General features: G+C 33.3%; 1 protein-coding gene across 1 annotated transcript; it reads left to right on the top strand.

The window, feature by feature from the left end:
* The first annotated feature begins 348 nt into the window (after positions 1 to 348).
* LOC108483914 (uncharacterized) lies at positions 349 to 4,874 on the top strand. The gene is made up of 3 exons (XM_017787457.2): positions 349 to 2,899; positions 3,478 to 3,785; positions 4,253 to 4,874. Exons 1-3 carry the CDS (start codon positions 555 to 557, stop codon positions 4,585 to 4,587), a joined length of 2,988 nt encoding a protein of 995 aa, XP_017642946.1. The 5' UTR covers positions 349 to 554; the 3' UTR covers positions 4,588 to 4,874.
* The last annotated feature ends 17,999 nt before the right edge of the window (positions 4,875 to 22,873 follow it).

Raw genomic sequence — 22,873 nt, 5'->3', positions numbered from 1 at the left:
TATTTAAATCAAATTGTTTGAAAAATTACAAGTACAAATGAAGAACAAACTACACTTAGAGCACTAAATCCTAAAAGTTCGAACTTAGAGGTGACATTATCGGAAGAAATAATTACGGATTCTGAACATAAATCATAAAATTACAAATAAAAAAATAAATTGATGATAATATACTAACTAAAAAAAAGAATTATTTAAAATATTAAATTCTACTATTAAATCTTGAAATTAATATTTTTTTCAAAACCCAATTCTGCAAGCATAAAGTGTAAAACAATAAAGAATATTGCCATGTGTTCTCTTAAAAGAAAATAATAATGCCACGAGTCTTGATTCTAACCCATTGATTTGAAAGGCCCAGCAGAAGCAGCCCAACTCAGAAGCGTGCCCCACAAGCCTCTTCCTAAATTCACGATTTTATCCTCTCTTTATTCCCACTTCTCACACTGCAACTTGGCCATGAAACTAACCCTTCTTCTCTTTTGAGATTTTGAAACATCACGTTTTCCCTCTTTAATTTTAGGGTTTCCATCGCCCTCCTCTGTTTCACCGTTATGTCATCCACGAGATCGGGTTCAAGATACCCGTATCCACGTTCACGTCACCGGGACCTTTTGTCCGGCTCGAAACGCTTGGAACCGGAGCGGTCATCCCTTCCAAAGAAACAACTACAGTATGCCAGGAGTAACCATGAAGATGATAATGAAAGCGAACTCTGCATGAAAAAGCTTTCCGAGTTTAACGAATCATTGCGGCGCCAACACCAGTCAACATCCACCAAGTTCCAATGGAACCGTCTCTTATCCGATTATCCAGGGAAAGAGGCAGCGGCGGCGGCTAGTAAGCCCGAACCAACCATGCCGAACGATGGAACATCGTCGCCTTATTCGATGAGTCCAATGGGGATTGATTTAACTGAAGAAAATCGCTTCGTTGGTTCAAGGCCACTACATTTGAAGGAAGTGAAGTCGGGTTTTATCAACAATGGCGAACGTTTTGGATACCCAGATATTGGAAAGGAGGGAATGATCGGTGGAACAGTTGGTTTTGATGGGTTTGGAGAAAAATTGGGTTTCGATTCTTCGTCAGTGATATTTCAAAAGGCCATGAGCCGGATTAGGAGGACCGAGGAAGTTACGGAATCAGCTTATAGGAAGATGGAAAGTGTAAGAGCGAGAGCCAGTGCTATTGATTCTATCGTAGATAAAATCAATGGCTCAGGGAAAAGCGGGGCCATGGATATGGAGCCACGTATTTCTTTACCCCAACAGTATATGACTGAGAAAAAGAGAGAAGTTTTGCATGGGGAGATGCTTCCTCGGAGAGAAGATTGTAGCAATCATGCTTTAACTCAACATTATGTTGGTTTTAGTGGAGAAGGAGAGAGAGTTGTGGGTCTTGAGATGAATCATTTTTGTAGCCCAAAGGGAGCTCTTTTCCATGGTGAAAGGCGGCTATTTCCTCAACTTTCTCCTGATGTAAAGGAAAAGGCAGATAGGAATCTGGAGCGAGAAATTGAGGTGGTTGGTAGTTGTTTTAATGGCTGTAAGAGCCAAAATGGAGAGGTTTTTCTTAGTGAAACCCAGCAGGTACAACGTTATGCTTATTTCAGTCGAGAATCACATGATGAGATGAAGCAATATAATGAGGATTTCGGCTCCAGGATGAAATGTCATCCGAGTCCAAAGAGAGTTCCTTTCCATGCTGAAGGCCATTCTTTAGCTCAAACTTTCGTCAGAGAATCACATGTAACGGAGCAAACAAATGATGTTTTCAGTTCAAGGACGACTCGTCCTAAGGGCCAGAAGATGGCGCTTTCGGAAGTTGAAAGACCGGAGTTATCTGCAGATCATACTCTTGCTTTACCCCAACGCTATCTTGATTTTAATGTTGAACCCGATGATAAACAGCAAGCAAATGAGCTTCTGGGTTCTAGGATGAGCCATCATCCTAAACTAAATGTAACGCCTTCGCATGGTGAAGAGCTGCAAATACAAGATGATTTCAGCCATTCCTTGCCTCGTCATCATTTTGGTTTAAATGGAGAATCGCCGGTGATGGAGCAAGAAACTGAAGTTCTGGGTTCAAGAATGTGTTATCCTCAGGATGACAAGGAAGCTTATTTTCGTGGTGAAATGCAGCAGTTGCAGCAAGATTGTGCCATGGAAGTCTATCCCTTTCCGAATGATGATGATTTCAGTACCAATGAAGGTAGCACCCCACATATTTCAGCAACAGAGGAGGTATGCATCAATAGCCAGTCTTCAATGGAACATCCTAAGAAACGTATTATCGACCTGAGGAAGATTAGAGAGAGTTGGATTAGTACATTAACTCAAACTTCTGATGCTTCAGATGATGAGATTCTTGATATCGGATATCAAGGTCAACGATATAGTGACGAAGATTCCAGTCTTCCAAGGAACTCTCCTCAAATGCTAGAATTTACGCAACTCACTAATAGGAAAAGTGTAAAGCAGCGTTTGGGGGGGCCTTGTCGAGTTAATTATCCTTCTCCTCCGCATAGGAAAAGCATAAAGCAACGATTGGGGCCATCTTGTCAAGTTCACCATAATAGGACATCTGTAAAACAGCGTTTATGGCCATCCTATCAAGTTCATAGTTCAATTTCCATTCCTAGGATTGAAAGGCATAAACCGAGCAAACTGGCAAAGGAAAAGGTTAATGAGTTTTGCAAAAGGGTTCAAGCTCGAGGTGTTGTTTCACATCCTGTGAAACGTGGAAGGACTATTCCACCTGAGGACTCCGATGAGTTCGAGCAGCTAATACATCGCGCTTATTTTAAATTCGTCAAAGTGTTGAATGAGAACCCAGCTCAAAGAAGGAAATACACAAATAAAGGAGAAGTTGAGACCATAAAATGCTTTGTATGTGGCAGGTTTGTCATCTACATCTTTGGTATTTGTTTAGAGAGCAGCCTCTTTGAATTCAATTTACTGTTTATTCCATAACCAGTGAACTATATGAGCTAAATGGTTACTTAGCAGCATATGCAACATGACAAGTTTGTCATTGTCTTTCTAACACATTTTCCATAGGAACTCAGATCTCGAGCATAAGATGGGGGTCAGTTGTTTTTATGATGAGTTGTGTTTCACTCTCTGACCTCGTTGGACTTGGGATACTTTTTTTCTCTTGGTCTTTAGAGTTACTATAGTTCTATGCTTTGATTAAATGCGGAGTAAGAAAGATTTCCTTTTGATCGGAATTTTATAGAGATGGGAAATACGCCCATTAGTGAAGTAATGAAAATGATTGTCAATATATAAATATAAGCTTCTGATTTGTGAATAACCTTGCGCTTTTTATGACAGAAGTTATTGACTCTCTTGTCCTATAACTCTCACCAAACTTGGTTGAAATGATGCTTCTAGCCTTCTATAATTTGCTCTTTGTTGACTGATTTTGGTTTAAACATACTCCTTTAATGAGTACTTGACTGTCTTGGTCTATCAGCAAATCCGAAGATTTTGTCAATACTCTAAGCTTAGCGATGCATGCCTTCGCTTCCCAAAAGGTTGGGTGTAGAGTAGAGCACATGGGTTTGCACAAAGCCCTTTGTTTGTTGATGGGATGGGACTCAGTGGCAGTTTCTAAAGGTATATGGGCCCCTAAGACACTGCCTGATGCTGAAGCCGTGGCTATGAAGGAAGATCTTGTTGTCTGGCCTCCTGTTGTTATCTTGCATAACGGTTCTATAGGAACTACAAATTCAGGTGATCGAATTGTTGTAAGTATCGAGGAGCTTGAGGCATTTCTCAGGGGTAAGTCACCTTTACAATAATGGTAGCTGCTGGTATCACTATGTTTTAGTGATGTTAAAATGATAAAATTCATATGGTTTCCACTCTCGGTCCTTATTGACAAAAAAAAATCTTTTTACATCAAAGTTCTCATGGAACTATTTTCGTAACAAATTATTTCTTAAAACCTTTGTTCGGATTTTGTGATTCCATTTCATCATTGCCCTTGTTCGAAATCATGGTAGACACAAATATTCAGATTTTTAACTTCATCATTGTGATTTTAGTTTGGTATGGCCAAATCTTTTGTGGAGCCCAGTGTTTGTCATTTGCCTAGTCATATTGATCTATGCTTTCAAAACTCACTCGATTTAGTTCTCCCCTTTCACAACAAGCTTGCCTTTCATGATTACCCCATCGTAGGACTAATTCTTATGTGATACACTGGTTTCTTTTCCTCTGTGTTTTTTGCTTTTCTTTAATTGCAGAGGCGGGGTTTGGTCGGGGGATATCAAAGGTGTGTCATGGGAAACCGGTAAATCAGAGTATTATGGTAGTTATCTTCCACGGAACCTTTTCAGGGCTACAAGAAGCCGAGAGACTTCATAAGTTGTACGCAGAGAACAAACACGGGAGGGCTGAGTTTCAGCGAGTCAATTGCAACAGTGGAGAAACGCAACACAAGTTGGAAGACGTGTTATATGGCTACTTAGGAATAGCTGGCGACTTGGATAAACTCGATATCAAGACAAAAAGTCATTCGATAGTTAAAAGCAAGAAGGGAATCTATGCCATTGCTGATGCTCATCTTGACACTGAATGAGAAAGAGAAGTGACAGAAAGTAAATAAGAAGAGGTAAGTGCAGGCTTTGCGTTTTTGAACCCAGGCATACTATGGGTGGTGTTTTTGTTAAATGGAAACTACAACTCCAGTTGAAACACCCAGTTTTCTTCACCACAAAAAGAGGTTTAGGGTTTATTTTTAGGAAATGTAAGCTGGTAGAGGATTTGCCTTCGTTTTCACTACTACTTTGACAAAATGACAGATTCGGTATTTGCAAAACAGATTGTAGTTCCACCATCCAAGTTTATCAACTTTGAACTTAAAAAGTTGTCCTTCATTTTTAACTTCAAATCTTTTTGGGATTATTGAAATCGAATAGTTGTACATGGACTATTTTTAGAATTAACTAAATTTATGGCAATTATGAATTTTAGAATTAAAAGGTTAAATACAGTTCTTCGTTAATCTATAGAAAGGGGTAATATAATCATTTATTCTTAAACTTGATACTCACATATGTGATTATACATTCTTTTATCCATTTTATTATCAACACTTAATAACTAGATTTATTTTGATATATTAATTTGAAAATTATAAAAGTTTGGTGATATAATTGTTGTTCCAATAGGGTTGGAAGCGTGTAAATTATTGTACTAAAAAATCACACAAAATTTAATTCCTAGGAAAGAGAGGTGGATCACAAGGATATTTTAAATACCAAGTCTTTCCTTAGTCAGAATATTCCTTCTATTGTAATTTAATAGCATAATTAAATACTACTATTATACCCTTAAATATTGAAAGAAAAATAGGACAAGAAAGAACACAAGATTTTTAATGAGGTTCGGTAAATTATACCTACGTCCTCGGACACTAACACCAGATGATATTTTACTATCTCCAAAATATTACAAACAAATAGAATTCCTTAAGAATTCTCAAATGGGAGAAGAGAGAAAACTAAAAGAGAAAGATTGGTTGGGATAGTTGAAATGAAAAATGAGAAAGTCTATTTATAGTTGAAATTCAGGGACTAACTTGCAAATGGCCTAAAAAATTAGGGACCAAAATTGCAATTATCCCATTCAACTTTTCAACATTCAGTGCAACTTGCTTCACCTTTTTAACAAGTTGCTTCCTACCTTTGTTGACTTTTCAACAATCTCCACCTTGAAGATTTGATTAGGATAATAACATCTTCACACACTTCCTTCAACTCCCCAAATTCGATAAAGTTATCTTTTGTAGTACCTACAAATGCGCTCTCGAGCGCCATACACCTGAAGGTGCTCAAATTCTCAGGATGTTAATCAAGTTCAAACAATGATTAAACTTGATTATTGTTACCACCTTGGTCATCATATCTGCGGGATTATCTGTTGTCGGGATCTTCTAAAGTAGAATTTTTCCTTTTTCAAAGACTTCCCGCACAAAATGATATCTTACGTCGATATGCTTGGTTCTTGAATGATAGACTTGATTTTTCGCTAAATGAATAGCGCTCTGACTGTCACAATATAGACTAATGTGACTTTGAACAACTCCCAAGTCTTTCAACAATCCATTAAGCCAAATAGCCTCCTTAATGATTACAGAATCGCCATATATTCGCGCATCGTAGTAGACACGACTCATGAGATCGTAAGGTAGACTTCCAACTCACTGGGGCTTTAGCAAGAGTAAACAGATACCCCGTAGTTGAACGACGTTTATCTAAATCACCAGCAAAGTCGGAATCAACATATCCAACTACAAACTGACCAAGTGTTTCATCCTGCTCAAAAATTAAACCAACATCTACGGTTTTTCAAAGATACCGTAGAATTCATTTCACAGCTTGCCAATGTCCTTTTCCAGGATCATGCATATACCTGCTCACAACTCCAACAGCTTGTGAAATGTCAGGCCTCGTACACACCATCGCATACATCAAACTCCCAAATGCATTAGCATATGGGACTTTCGCCATATATTCTCTTTCATCTTCAGTCTTCGGAGATAATTGAGCACTGAGTTTCAAATGAGAAGAAAGTGGGGTACTTACATGTTTTGTGTTTTCATTTACACCAAAACATTGTAATACCTTTTTCAGATATTGTTTTTGATTTAAACAAAGCTTGCCTCTCTGTCTATCTCTACTTATCTCCATGTCGAGAATCTTCTTGGCCTCACCTAGATCTTTCATCTTGAACTCTTGATTCAACTGAGCCTTCAGCTTATCTATCTCTTTTTGGCTCTTCGAAGCAATTAACATATCATCAACATACAAGAGTAGATAAATGAAAGATCCGTCATGCAGCTTCTGCAAATACACACAATTGTCATATTTGCTTCTTGTGTACTTCTGCCTTCTCATAAAGCTATCAAATCGCTTGTACCACTGCCTTGGGGATTGCTTCAATCCATATAGCGATTTGTTCAGCTTACAAACCCAATTTCTACCACCAGCATTTGTGTATCCTTCGGGTTGAGTCATATAAATCTCCTCTTCTAACTCACCATGCAAGAAAGCCGTCTTAACATCAAGTTGAGCTAGCTCCAAATTCAACTGTGCTACCAAGGCCAACAAAATTCTAATGAAGGAATGCTTCACAACAGGGGAAAATACATCATTGTAGTCAATTCCCTCCTTCTGAGCGTAGCCTTTTGCTACCAATCTTGCCTTGTAGCGAACGTCTTTCTTGCTAGGAGATCCATCTTTCTTTGCGAATACCCACTTGCATTCGATTGCCCTTTTACCTTTCGGTAATTGCGCCAACTCCCAAGTATTGTTCTTCCGGAGAGACTGTATTTCTTCATCCATGGTGCATTTTCATTTATCACTTTCTAAGCTTTGCATTGCTTCTTGATAAGTGATAGGAATATCATCATCAACAACGGGAAGGGCGTAGGCCACCATATCAGTAAATCGAGCAGGTCTACGAATTTCTCTCTGTGGCCTTGCAACTGCAACTGGTTCTGTTATATTTAATGATTCTTGGGTCAGAACATCTTCAACCTCTAATTCCTCCATTGTGGCTGAAGAATTAGACTTATTAACTGGGCAAATCCCCATCTGCTCAAACTCCACCTGTTTTGGAGTACACTCCACCTGCTGTGGAGTATCGCTTGTCTGAATATCTTCATCTACTACCTTTTTCAATGTGGCGATTCATCAAAGGTAACATCTCGCACTGAGATCATTTTCTTTGTGCTTAAGCACCAAAGACGAAATCCCTTCACTCCAGAAGTGATTCCCATAAAGAGAGCTTTCTTTGCCCTCAGATCTAACTTTGACTCCTTCACATGGTAATATGCAGTGGATCCAAACACATGTAAGGAATCATAATCTGTAGCCGGTTTTCCAGACCATACCTCCATAGGAGTTTTTCTTTCTAATGCAGATGATGGCAAGCGATTAACAAGATGGCGGTAGTATGTCATGACCTCACCAAAATTGCTTGCCCAACCCAGCATTGGACAACATACATCAAACTTTCTCCAGCAATGTTTGATTCATACGCTCTGCCACTCCATTCTGCTGCGGCGTATCCCTAACTGTGAAGTGTCAAACAATGCCATACTCTTGGTACACATCGAAGAACGGATCACTTTTATATTCCCTTCCATTGTCCGTCCTAAGCCGCTTGATTTTCTTGCCAGTCTGGTTTTCGATCATAGTTTTCCATTTAAGAAAAACTCCAAGCACTTCATCCTTAGTTCTCATGGTATACACCCAAACTCTTCTGGAAAAGTCATCAACAAAAGTAACAAAGTAGTGTTTTCCTCCCAATGAAGGTGTCTTGGAAGGCCCCCACACATCTGAGTGAACATATTCCAAAATACCTTTTGTATTATGGATAGCAGGTCAATTTCACTCTCTTTTGCTTTCCCGAACACAATGCTGGCAAAATTTTAATTTGCAAGCCTTTACACCTTTCAACAATCCTTGCTTTGCCAGAATTTGCAAGGATTTTTCGCTGGCATGTCCCAACTTCATATGCCACAACTGCATTGAGTCCAATTCTTTGTTACCGAAAGCTGCAGCGACTGCTCCAATAACTGTACTACCTTGGTAGTAATACAAGTTATTTTTCCTAATGCCCTTCAATATCACAAGTGCGCCAGATGTCACTTTCAAAATCCCATCTCTCATAGTAACAACTGAACCATTGGATTCCAAAGCTCCTAATGAGATGAGATTTTTCTTCAAACTGGGCACGTACCGAACATCACTCAGAACTCTGGTTGATCCATCTTGGTTCTTTAATTGGATTGAACCTATCCCAACAGTTTTACAGGCATTGTCATTGCCCATATAAACAACTCCTCCATTTAGTTCTACTAAATCAGAGAACCACTCCCGGTTAGGGGACATATGATAGGTACAACCCGAATCCAATATCCACTCATCTGAATGGAACGACAATGATGATGCAACCAGTGATAGTTCAGAGGCACTAGTATCATGCTTTGCAACACAAGCATCTACAGCAGCTTTTCCCTTATTATTCAGCTTTGGACAATTTTTCTTCCAGTGGCCTTTCTCATGACAAAAGGCACATTCATCTTTCCCGAGTCTGGACTTTGACTTTGATATCCCTTTCTGAGTTTTCTTCCAAGTGTATGAACGACCTCGGACTACTAAAGCTTCTGTATCTCTGATTGAGTTTTTCTGTTTGTCCTTCTTTCTCTATTCATAACTGTATAAGGCCGCACAGGCTTCGCTCAGAGATATATCACTCCTGTCATGAAGTAGAGTAGTTTCTAGAAACTCAAACTCCTTAGGAAGTGACCCCAACAGCATCAAAGCCAAATCTTCATCTTTGAATGTCTCATCCGTATTTAGCAAATCAGTGACTAACTGATTAAATTTGGTGATGTGATCATTCATTGTGGTACATGGGACGTAAGTGAAGCGAAACAATCTTTTCTTCAATTGGAGCTTATTTTGACTGTTTTTCTTCAAAAAAATTTCTTCAAGTGCCACCCACAACTTATTTGCAGAAGTCTCCTTTGAAAAAACATACCTCTGCTCTTAAGAAAAGCATGATCGAATTGTGCCACATGCCAATCGATTGATCGCCTTCCAATCTTTCTCCTGTACATCATCTGGTTTCTCTTCATCAATGGCAATGTCTAGACCCTGCTGAAAAAGGGCATCTAGAACCTCACTTTGCCACATACCAAAATGGCCCGTGCCATCAAAGATCTCCACGGCTAATCTTGCATTTGCAATTGTCGGTCTTGTCCACATGGACGATGTTGAAGCTCCTAAACCGTCCATCTTCTTTATAATCTTTCAATATACCTAAGGAAATCTTTTCTGATGTGGAAGATCAATTTAAACTACAACCACAAAGCATACTACGATTAACCTTCGGCTCTTGATACCACTTGTTGTTCCAATAGGGTCGGAAGTGTGTAAATTATTGTACTAAAAAATCACACAAAGTTCAATTCCCAGGGAAGAGAGGTGGATCACAAGGATCTCTTAAATACCAAGTCTTTCCTTAGTCAGAATATTCATTCTATCGTAATTTAATAGCACAATTAAATACTACTATTATACCCTCAAATATTGAAAGAAAAATAGGACAAGAAAGAACACAAGATTTTTAACGAGGTTCAGTAAATTATACCTACGTCCTCGGGCACTAACACCAGATGATAACTTTACTATCTCCAAAATATTACAAACAAATAGAATTCCTTAAGAATTCTCAAATGGGAGAAGAGAGAAAACTAAGAGAGAAAACTAAGAGAGAAAGATTGGTTGGGATAGTTGAAATGAAAAATGAGAAGGTCTATTTATAGTTGAAGTTCAAGGACTAACTTGCAAATGGCCTAAAAAATTAGGGACCAAAATTACAATTATCCCATTCAACTTTTCAACATTCGGTGTAACTTGCTTCACCTTTTTAACAAGTTGCTTCCTACCTTTGTTGACTTTTCAACAATAACATTATAAGATCGTATCATATTATTGACTGATTTTTTTTAATAAACTCATAAATTTTCAGGTTTAGGTGATGATTTGGTACAATGTTAAAAGTATTATATATAATGTTTTAATAATCATATTAGTGGTTGAGTCGATCAAATCACTAGTTTCCGATTCAATCAATTTGATGTTGATTTAATCACTAGATCAACAATAATTAATTAGTTAATTAAAAAATGAAAAAATTACTAAACATGTTCGGCTATTGGTTTTTATCATAGTTTTTAGCTATACCAAGTTCAAGCGAATTTTGATTACATTAGTTCTACTTCTTTGTTTAGAACAGTATATCGATCAATTTTCGATCCAACTGATTCAACCAATCAATCTAGTCATATTTTAATAATATTAGTCACATCATTTAAATCTTCACATAATCTAAGTTTATGGATCAAAATGAATTTTGTTGCCAAATTCAAGTGCCAGAGTAAATAAAATAAATTTATGGGTCAAAAATCTTGTTATTTGTTCTAAAATTTAGTTTTATTTTTAGATTTTAAAATTCATATTTAATTGTTAAAAATGTTAAAATTTAATAATGTTAATAATTATATTTGAATATAAAAATACGAAAAGTAGAGAATAAATTTTGAAAATAAAAGTAAATAAATAAAATTTCTAATTTGTAAAAATGTGACGACATTTTTAACTTTGAATAACACTGTTAATTATGTTTCATGAAGAAACCAAAATCTTCATTTACATATCTTACAAGTGAAATTAAGCCAAACAAAACAAAACAACAAAAAAGATAAAATGTAGGGTATGTTTGTGTACATGTAAAAAGTTTTACGGAGAATATTTTTATATTTTTCGTATTAGTTTAACGAGAAAATAGTTTGGTTAACGTAAAATAAGCTATTTTTCTTATAAAATAACTTACCCTTTTGCAAAGCATAAGTCATTTTCCTATCAAATTAACTTAAATTAAGCTTAATATTATTATATTAATAATAATTTTATTTTTATTTTTAAAATATATAAATATTATATTTTTCAATATTATTAAACATACATATTTAATTATTTATATTTAGTCATATAATAAATTATTAATATAATAAATATAATTTATTATTTTAATAAATTATTTAATATTTCAATTTTATTTTAATTATAAATTTTAAATAATAATTTTAAATAATATTATTCACATATTATTGAAAATATTCAATATTAATATTATTAGTCCCTTTACTTTTCAAATTTAAAAATCAAGTCCAATTATTAACATCGTTAAATTTTTTGTCAATTTTGTTGATGTCACATTTTAAATAAAAAATACTCACTTGGTAGTCATGTAATTAAAAATGACGTTGTAATGAACTTGAATTTAACATAATATTTTTAATATATGCAAAAAAAAGTAAAATATAAAATTATAGATAAAAATAAACTCAATTAAATAATAAAAACTAAGAAAATCTCAATTGTATGTTTGTTTTATTGAAAACAACTTTTATGAAATGTTTTAAGAAATCAACCAAACAATAGAAAATATTTTACATGTAACTCATCCAAACACCAAAAATATTAGTTTTTTTCAAAAAAGTAAATCATTTTCTAGAAATCATTTTCAATGAAATAAACAGACTTTATCAAAATATCTAAGGATTTACCAATATTTTTAAGTATATACCAATATATCTAACGATTTATCAATATTTCTAAGAACTAACCAATATATCTAACAATTTGCCAAAATTTCTATATATTTTCAATATTTATGAGACTTCACCAATATTTTCAAATTCTCTAAACACTATATCAAGTCTTAACAATTACCAAAATTTCTATGATTTTACCAAAATATCTAACAATTTACCAAAATTTCTAAGGATTTACCAATATATCTAATAAATTACCAATATTTTTGAAGTTGTACCAAAATATCTAACAATTTCACAAAATTTCTATCGATTTACCAATATTTCTAAGGATTTATCATTATATCTAACAAATTACCAAAATTTGTTGGAGATCAACCTATATAAACTACAAGATAGTAAAAGTAGAGAATGACAAACACAAGTATTTTTCGTGGAAAACCCTCAAAGAGGGAAAAACTATGGGTAAATGAGACTTTGGCTTTTCACTAAATGAGTAAACAAACGAGAGTATAATATTGAGAAAATAAACCTAAATGTACTAAATGTACATTACCCAAAACCTCGAATACAAAGTTCAAAATCCAGAAGAACAAGCTGGTAAACAAAACTCTAAAACTCACAGGGCACTCACAAAAGAGGTATAAAATACTCTCCATAATCACTACGAAACTCTCACCAAAACTCACATGCGACTACATCTTGTCACCTTTAAAAAAAAGTCATTGCTGATTGGTGTATCAAAACATGGATATAAGGCTCCTTTAAATAGGCTAAGATTAGAGTTCTAATCATACTAAAATATCCCTAGAATAATCAGAGTCTAATTGGGAAAAAATAACATAGTATAACTGGGAGAATAATACGAGGCTCACCCCACAAATCTCCACATTGACTCGTATTTATCATGCCTCATTTTCCATGCCTCGTCATGGGCCTAACTTGAATTTTGGAGAATGTAAACCAAGTTTAAACCATAGTTGAACTTGGAAACTGAAAGACTCCTAGTCTTCAAATCAAAGTTGTATAATGCAACAACGGTCGGTAATACCCTAACAGGAGAGAAAACATCAATTCTCTCCACCTGACTATAACCCTTTATGACTAACCTTGCCTCAACGTAATCTATGAACCATTCGAGTACTAAAAACCAAAAAAGGGATGAGATTCTTCTCTAAATCAAACACATGCCTGTCATTTGACACGACACCACTTTACATCGGATTATCTAGAGAGTAAAGAATCATCACCCTTATCATAGGTCACATTAGCTACCTCTGTAATTATCCAAAATTGAAATTCATGATCAATTGAACTTCTCAATATCCAAAATCATTGTTGTGTCACCGAACGAGTCGATCTGCAGAAGCTGAATTGTAGCTCTAATACAAATTTGTTAGGGATCGACCTGTATAAAAACCAAGATAGTAAAAGTGAAGAATAACGAATACAAATATTTTACGTGGAAAACTCTCAAAGAGGAAAAAACTATGGGCAAATGAGGTTTCGGCTTTTCATTAAATGAGTAAACAAATGAGAGTATAATATAGAGAAAATAAACCTAAATGTACTAACCATACATTACCTAAAACCCTGAATACAAAGCTCAAAATCCCGAAGTGCAAACTAATAAACAAAACTCTAAATCTCATAGGAAACTTACAAAAGGGGTATAGAATACTCTCCATAATCACCATGAAACTCTCACCAAAATACATCTTGAAGCATTTAAAGAAAAGCCATTGTTGATTGACGTATCAAAATAAGGATATAAGGCCCCATTAAATAGGATAAGACTAGAGTTCTAATCATACTAAAATATCCTTAGAATAATCAAAGTCTAATTGGGAAAAAATACTAGAGTTTAATTAGGAAAGAATACGATGCACACCCCACAAATCTCCACCTTGACTGGTATTTATCATGCCTCCTATTTCATTCCTGGTTACGGGTCTAACTCGAATTTTAGAGAATGTCAACCAAGTCTAAACTGTGTTTGAACTTGGAAACTGAAAGGCTCCTAGTCTTCAAATCAAAGTTGTAGGGCCAGTAATGCCCGAACAGGAGAGAAAACATCAATTCTCTCCACCTGATTGTAATCCTCTACGACTAACCTTGCCTCAAAACATTCTGCAAACCATTCGAGTCCTAAAGACCAAAAAAGGGATGAGATTATTCTCTAAATTAGACACGTGCCTAAAATTTGACACGACACCTTCAAACGGATTATCAGACACATGCCTAACATATGACATGACACCACCTTCAACCGGATTATCTGAAGAGTAAAGAATCATCACTCTTGTCATCGGCCACAATAGCTACCTCTGTAATTATCCGAAAATAAAATTCGTGATCCATCGAACTTCTCAATATCCAAAATCATTGTTTTGTCACCGAACGAGTCAATCTGTAAAAGCTGAATCGTAGCTCTAATAAAAATTTGTTGGGGATCGACCCGTATAAACAACGAGATAGTAAAAGTGGAGAATAACGAATACAAATATTTTACGTGGAAAACCCTCAAAGAGAGGAAAACCACGGGCAAGGAGGCTTCGACTTTTCATTAAATGAGTAAACAAACGAGAGTATAATATAGAGAAAATAAACCTAAATGTACTAAATGTACATTACCTAAAACCCCGAATACAAAGCTCAAAATCCCGAAGAGCAAGCTGGTAAACAAGACTCTAAATTTCATAAGGCACTCACAAAAGGGGTATAAAATACTCTCCATAATCACCACGAAACTCACATCAAAATACATCTTGTCGCCTTTAAAGAACAGGGATATAAGGCCACTTTAAATAGGCTAAGATTAGAGTTCTAATCATACTAAAATATCCCTAGAATAATCAGAGTCTAATTGAGAAAAAATAATAGAGATTAACTGGGAAAAGAATACGAGGCACATCCTACAAATCTCCACCTCTACTCATATTTATCATGCCTCTTTTTTCATGTCTCGTCTCTGGCCTAACTCGAATTTTGGAGAATGTCAACCAAGTCTAAATTGTGTTTGAGCTTGGAAATTGAAAGACTCCTAGTCTTCAAATCAAAGTTGTATAATGCAACAAGAGCCAGTAATACTTGAACAGGGGAGAAAACATCAATTCTCTCCACTTGACTGTAACCCTCTACGACTAACCTTGCCTCAAAACATTTTGTAACCATTTGAGTCCTAAATACCAAAAAAAGGATGAGATTCTTCTCTAAATCAGACATATGCCTGATATTTGACATGACACCACCTTCAACTGGTTTATCTTGAGAGTAAAGAATTATCACCCTTGTCATCGGCCATATTAGCTACCTCTGTAATTATCTGAAACTAAAATTCATGATCCATCGAACTTCTTGATACCCAAAATCATTATTGTGTCACCGAACGAGTCGATCTGCAAAAGCTGAACCGTAGCTCTAATACAAATTTGTTGGGGATCGACCTATATAAACAATGAGATAGTAAAAGTGGAGAATAACGAATATAAATATTTTACGTGGAAAACCCTCAAAGAGGGAAAAACCATGGGCAAATGAGGCTTTGGTTTTTCATTAAATGAGTAAGCAAAAGAGAGTAAAATATAGAGAAAATAAACCTAAATGTTCTAAACGTACATTACCTAAAACCCTGAATACAAAGCTCAAAATCCTAAAGAGCAAGCAAGTAAAAAAAACTCTAAATCTCATAGGGTATTCACAAAAGGGGTATAAAATAATCTCCATAATCACCATGAAACTCTCACTAAAATACATCTTGTCGCCTTTAAAGAAAAACCCTTGTTGATTGACGTATCAAAATAGGGATATAAGGCCCCCTTTAATAGGCTAAGATTAGAGTTCTAATCATACTAAAATATCCCTAGATAATTAGAGTCTAATTGGGAAAAAATAATAGAGTTTAACTAGAAAAAATACGAGGCACACCCCACAACTCTCCACCTTGACTTGTATTTATCACGCCTCCTTTTTCATGCCTTGCCACGAGCCTAACTCAAATTTTAGAGAATGTCAACCAAGTCTAAACTGTGTTTGAACTTGGAAACTGAAAGACTCCTAGTCTTTAAATCAAAATTGTATAATGCAACAAGAGCCAGTAATACCCGAACATGAGAGAAAACATCAATTCTTTCCACCTGACTGTATCCCTCTACGACTAACCTTGCCTCAAAATATTTTGCAAACCATTCAAGTCCTAAAGACCAAGAAAAAGATGAGATTCTTCTCTAAATCAGACATATGCTTGACATTTGACACGACACCACCTTCAATCGGATTATCTGGAGAGTAAAGAATCATCACCCTTGTCATCGGCCACATTAGCTACCTCCGTAATTATCTAAAATTGAAATTCGTGATCCATCAAACTTTTCGATATCCAAAATCATTGTTGTGTCACCGAATGAGTCGATCTGCGGAAGTTGAACCATAGCTCTAATACAAATTTGTTGGGGATCGACTGTATAAAAAACGAGATAGTAAAAGTGGAGAATAACGAATACAAATATTTCACGTGGAAAACCCTCAAAAAGGGAAAAACCATAGGCAAATAAGGCTTCTGGTTTTCACTAAATAAGTAAGCAAAGAAGAGTACAATATAGAGAAAATAAACCTAAATGTACTAAACGTAGATTACCCAAAACCCCGAATACAAAGACTCAAAATCCCGAAGAGCAAGTCGTTAAACAAAACTCTAAATCTCATAGGGCATCCACAAAAGGAGTATAAAATACTCTCTATAATTACCACGAAACTCTCTTTGAAACTCATATGCGACTACATTTTATCACTTTTAAAGAAAAGCCCTTGCTAATTGGCGTATCAAAATAGGGATACAAGGCCCCTTTAAATAGGCTAATATTAGAGTTCTAATCATACTAAAATATCCCTAGAATAATCAGAGTCTAATTGGGAAAAATAACAGAGTTTAACTGAGAGAAAAATACGAGGCACATCTCACAAAATTGTTAAGGTTTTACCAAAACTTCTAACAATTTACCAAAATTTTTAATGTTTTACGAAAATATCTAACGAATTACCAAAATTTCTATCGATTTACTAATATTTATGAGACTTTAACAAAATTTTTAAGATTTTACCAATATTTCCAAATTTTCTAAACCCTATACTAAGTCTTAACAATTACCAAAATTTGTATGACTTTACCAAAATATTTAAGGATTTACTAATGTATCTAACGATTTACTAATATATCTAACAATTTTCTAATATTTCCAAGGATTTTATCAAAAGATCTTACGATTTACCAATATATATTTACCAAAATTTCTATAGATTTACCAACATTTACGAGGCTTTACTAAAATTTCTAAGATTTTACCATTATTTTCAAAATTTCTAACCCTATACCAGTCTTAACAATTACATAAATCTTTAACTATTTACCAAAGTTTATATGAATTTATCAATATTTCTTTAAATTTACCAAAATATCTAAGACTTTATCAATATTTCTATTATCTACCAATTTTATATGTATTTACTAAAATATCTAACAATTTACCAAAATAATAAACATTTTGGATTTACCAAATATCTAACATTTTACCAAAATTCTTAAAATTAAACCCTTAAAAACTCTTTTTTAACCGGTAACCTACAAGCTTTTTATGTAGAAGCGTAAAGTAGAATAGGTCGTCTGAAACCTTTCTCAAATGATGTCCTCCCCTTGACTATTGTTTGTTGGCAAACATTAAGGAGCTCAGTTGCGGCAACCGGCAGTGAACCATATAAAATCAAAATAATTTATATTTGGGTGATTTTTTATATTTTTTTATCTTATTTAATAAACATGGTCAATATTAAAACTTCAAAAATATTTTCTATTCAATTCTAATATATATTATTAAAATATTTTATAAATATAATTATATACAAATTGAATACCTTTTACTATTTATTTTTATATAATTATTCTTTAATTCATAAAAATCAATAACCTAATTTTTTTAAATTAATTATTTATCCAAACAAAATAATTATAATTGCTAGCATTTTGAATTGTTGAAATCTAAAATGTTAGTATTTTAAAAATCTCTAAATTTTGAAATTCTTCATTCAAACATGCTCTTAATAATGCAATTTTTTCTTAAATTTTTTATAATCTTATTTCATTTAATACACATGGCGGTATTATAAAGATTTAAAAAAACTTCAAAATTTATTTTATTTAATTCTAATATATATTTTTATATTTTATATTATTAAAATTTATATATGTTTACGAATCAAATAATATCCATATTGCATTTGTTGATATTATTTATTTTAATATTATTATTTTGTAATTTGAATTCAATAACCCATTTTTTTTCTAAAAATTATTTATTCAAACAAAATAACCATAAATAATAACATTTTAACAATTTATAAATTTTAAATTTTCTCGACCAAACATACTGTTATTGAATTCTCGAATAAAGCATCTGAATCGAAAAATTCATGGCTTGAAACAGCTATTGAATCTTTTATTTCTCTCTCGCACACAATTATATATGTTGTCATACACTCATAGTCGCCTTTTCTTTATGCTCAATTTTATACTCTCATTTTAAATATTTTAATTAATTAATTTTATAAAAAAACTAATGCATTTAAAGTTTTTAAAATATTTATACTATTATTTAAGAATTTGATTGAGTTAGTGTAACCCATCGATTGAATCTCAACTTAATTATTAAATTATCAAAATTCATTATTTTATCAAAACAACAAATATTATTTTAAGGATGTTTTTGTTTTTGTTTTGTTTTATATATAATCTATATAAATAGATACACATAATAGAATTTCAACTCAAAACATCCTAATCCATATGTCTTAGTTTTATCATTTCAATCAAAGTCTTACCTGAATTTTATATCAAATTTTCATAAATTTGTTACATAAAATTTTCACCCACTTCATGTTCGATAATTTAGTACATTTTATTTTTATCAATAATATATTTTAATTAATAATAATTTAAAGTTGAAAATTTTTAGCACCAAAAATCAAAATATGACAAGTATATTAAGACAAAAGAGTAATTAAATAATAATAACTTTTTGTTGGATCGATTAAATAATAATTAAAAGTATTAAGAAGTCTCACTATATTAAGAGTCGATTGTATTTTGTTCTTTCTATTCAAAAATGGAAAAATGGTCCTTGTATATTAGATTAAAGAGCAACTTAACCCTTCTATTAAAAATTTCATTCATTTCTATTGTTAAAAATTAATTTTTGTAGGTCAACATGAGGCATATATTACTATCTGATTTTTCCACCACTCACATCAATTTTTAACAAAACAAATAAATGAAAATTTTAACTAAAATGACAAACTTGCTCTTTGATCTAACGCACAGGGATTAAGTTATCCATTTTTTAAGTAGAATGAACAATATAATTCGACTCTTAATACAATAACCTTTATAATTCTTTTACCAAATTAATTTGATTACTAAAACTATATTTTGATGTGTTTGAATAATGCGACCAAAGAGAAATTTACATTGATATATAAAAATTCAAAAAATAAATATAAATATTTATGCTAGAGATAAGATAGTTGTTATAAGCATGAGAAAACAGCAAATTACCCGAAAGCACTCCATCATCGCCGAGACCTAAAGTAAACCCAATACCTCACTCCATTGCCTCCACCATTACTGGAAAGCTCCCAACACGACCCACCAATACCAGTGTTAGTTGTTAACCCAAGAAGGCCCTTCAATCCCTTAGCTATCCATATGTAACACACCATTAACTTCTCTCAATGGGCTAAATTAAAACACATTCATTAATCCCAAGCGAACCCCAACCTCCCCATTCATCTCTTTCAACTAAATCTTCTCCACTCGCCTTTCTTTCCATATTACCCCATCACAAGCACCTTCCACCTCTCACTCCACTCTTTTCATAACCTAACCTTATATCGAGATTGCAATGTCATATTATTTATAGTTTTTTTAAATAATTTTAAAACTTTTTTTTACAATTATTTATTAATGTGACATATAAAATAAAATAATGACATCATTATATTCATGACATGTAACATCCTCAACCCAGTCTAGATGTTAGACCCAAATTCGTAAGATTACATTAGCCATCGAAATGGCTCAACAAACTACTGAAGTTTTGAAAATAGTTATTTTAAAACATTTGTTTAATTTAGTAGGAAACATAGCTAAATACCAATTTATTATTCTCAAAATTTTAATTATAATTTAACAGCGGAAAAATGTGATTTTTACTTATGTTTTTAATAAAAATCGGGGTTCATGCATAACTACTTAATAATCATATTTAAGCCTCTTAAAATTTAAATTAGATGTCATGCAATATAAAATCAAACCCAAATCCTAAGTCTTATGCCGTAGTTCAAAATAAAATATTACAATCCTCGAATAATAAAATAAATCTAATAATGAGCCAAAAATAAATGAATAATTAAAACCAAGCCGTGTAATACCCCTACCCGTATTCATTGCCGGAATAGGGTACGAAGTATTACCGGAGTTTACGAATTAATATTTTTTTTTAACTCAATATAACCCCTTTATAGATATCTAACCTTCCCTGAAATTTTAAACCAAAAACAATCCAAATCAACCAATCCAATTCAACATATTTTCAAGATAAATTCATGCATATTTATAAAATAACGTCATCACATACCCAAAACCAGGTTTGTTAACCATACTAATGGCTAACTTTACATTCATTTCACGTTAACATTTACTTTATTAGCTTATACATGCCATTGTTTTCCAAAATAAAGTTTCTTTATATACCGAAATCCTGAGGTTGATAGTGTGATGTGTCTCCGACCAAATCCGACCTCCGAGCTTTTAACACTACAAAACAGGGGAAAATGAAACAGAGTAAGCACTTTGTGCTTAGTAAGCTCATGTAACAAGAATTATACTTACCTAATATTTTCAATACAATACAATAAACATTCCTATATCCATTCAATGCATTATTACCCTAACATGCACAAACTCAACATTCAAGTTAGTACAATAATTTCCATGTACCAATAATATATACTATGATTGATGAGCTCATCAATACATGATTTCCATTTCCTTATATTTTTTTTTCGTATTTATCCCGTTGAATTTCTTGGAATATTCAATGGATTTTCGGAGGTACACTTTTAGTGTACATTCTCGAGTCCGTCAATTCACATTCATGTGCGTACATTTCCATTTCAGAGAGCACACTCCCGCGAACCTCATCCTTACAGCGGGATTACCAGTCCAGGCTAAATTCCCTGTAATATAAACTCATACGAGATTGTTGGGATTACCGGTCGAGTTAAATCACAGCGACAATTACTCTAATGAGCTTGAATCGAATTACCAGTCCGGGCTAAATTTAGACCCTAATTTGGATTAACCGTCTGGGCTAAATCCATTTTACACATATTCTTCGGGAGGGCTATATCAGGATAGGATCACCCGTCCGGGCTAGATCCTTTTACCGTCAATTCCTTTTCAGAGACCCATCGAATTTTCCTTTCATTCAAACGGGATTTCTTCCCATTTTATCAAATATATCAATGTTTCATTAATTTTCATACAATGAACATTCAAATCATATTCACATCAATAACATATAATCTCAAGCAATTTAAGAATATAATTCAAGTTACGAACTTACCTTGATACTTGTTCGTGTACAAAATCTACTAATCTGAACTTTTTCCTTTCCTCGATCTAGCTTCGTATTTGAATCTTCGGATCTAAATAAATAAATTTAATTATCAATTTAATACATTTCATGTTCATATGCAACAATTTCTATAATTTCATTATTATTATTTATAGTTTATTCAAAGTTGTCTATTTGAGTCATAGTCACTAAATTATTTATAAATCGAGCTAAAGAACTCCAAAATAAGATACGTTAATTTTCCTGAAACTGGACTGATATATCTTCTTACCATAAAATTTTCAGAAATTTTGGTTTATCCAATAAGTACAGTTTATTCTTTAAAATCACCCCTGTTCTGCTGTCTGACAGTTCTGACCCTTTTTCACTAAAAATTAATTATCTCTTCATACAGAATTCAGATAATGTTCCCGTTTATTTCTCTTGAAAATATACTCATTCAGGATTCTAGAAATATAAATTTAAGCCCCTAATTATTTTTATTCAATTTTTTATGATTTTTCAAAGTCAGCACAGGGGAATCAAATTCATTCTGACCTTGTCTCACAAAATTCATTATATCTAAAAATTTACAAATCCATTGCTTACAATATTTCTCTATGAGAAACTAGACTCAATAAACTTTAATTCCATATTTTTTTCATCTTCTAATTCGATTTCTAAAATTTATGGTGATTTTTCAAAGTTAGTCTACTGCTGCTGTCCAAACTGTTTTAGTGCAAGCTGTTTATTACCATTTTTCCCTAAGCTTTTAATAAATGATAATTTCATCCCTACTCAATTAGCCTCTCAATTGAGCTGATTTTTCTCAATTAACATTTTATTCTATCACCTTAAACTAGTTTACAACCTTTAGGAATCATAATTTCAGCAATAGACTTTAATTCTAAGCATTTTCACAATTAGGTCCTAAAAATCAATTTCTATTGAAATTACCTAATAAGATCATCTCATAAACAAATTAAAGCTTTAATTTCATTCTATTTCATCATAAAATTACAGAACTCAACCATGGTGACTTTCAATTTCATCCATGAAATCAAAAA

The sequence above is a fragment of the Gossypium arboreum genome, chromosome 7, assembly GCF_025698485.1.
Source record: "Gossypium arboreum isolate Shixiya-1 chromosome 7, ASM2569848v2, whole genome shotgun sequence".
Lineage (NCBI taxonomy): Eukaryota > Viridiplantae > Streptophyta > Magnoliopsida > Malvales > Malvaceae > Gossypium > Gossypium arboreum.
The sequence above is the reverse complement of the archived record's forward strand: the minus strand, read 5'-3'. Positions and strand labels throughout refer to the sequence as shown.

Coding starts and splice junctions, on each gene's coding strand:
- LOC108483914 (XM_017787457.2), top strand. CDS start 555: ATGTCATCCACGAGATCGGGTTCAAGATACCCGTATCCACGTTCACGT. Junction 2,900..3,477: donor AAATGCTTTGTATGTGGCAG/GTTTGTCATCTA, acceptor TTGGTCTATCAG/CAAATCCGAAGATTTTGTCA. Junction 3,786..4,252: donor GCTTGAGGCATTTCTCAGGG/GTAAGTCACCTT, acceptor CTTTAATTGCAG/AGGCGGGGTTTGGTCGGGGG.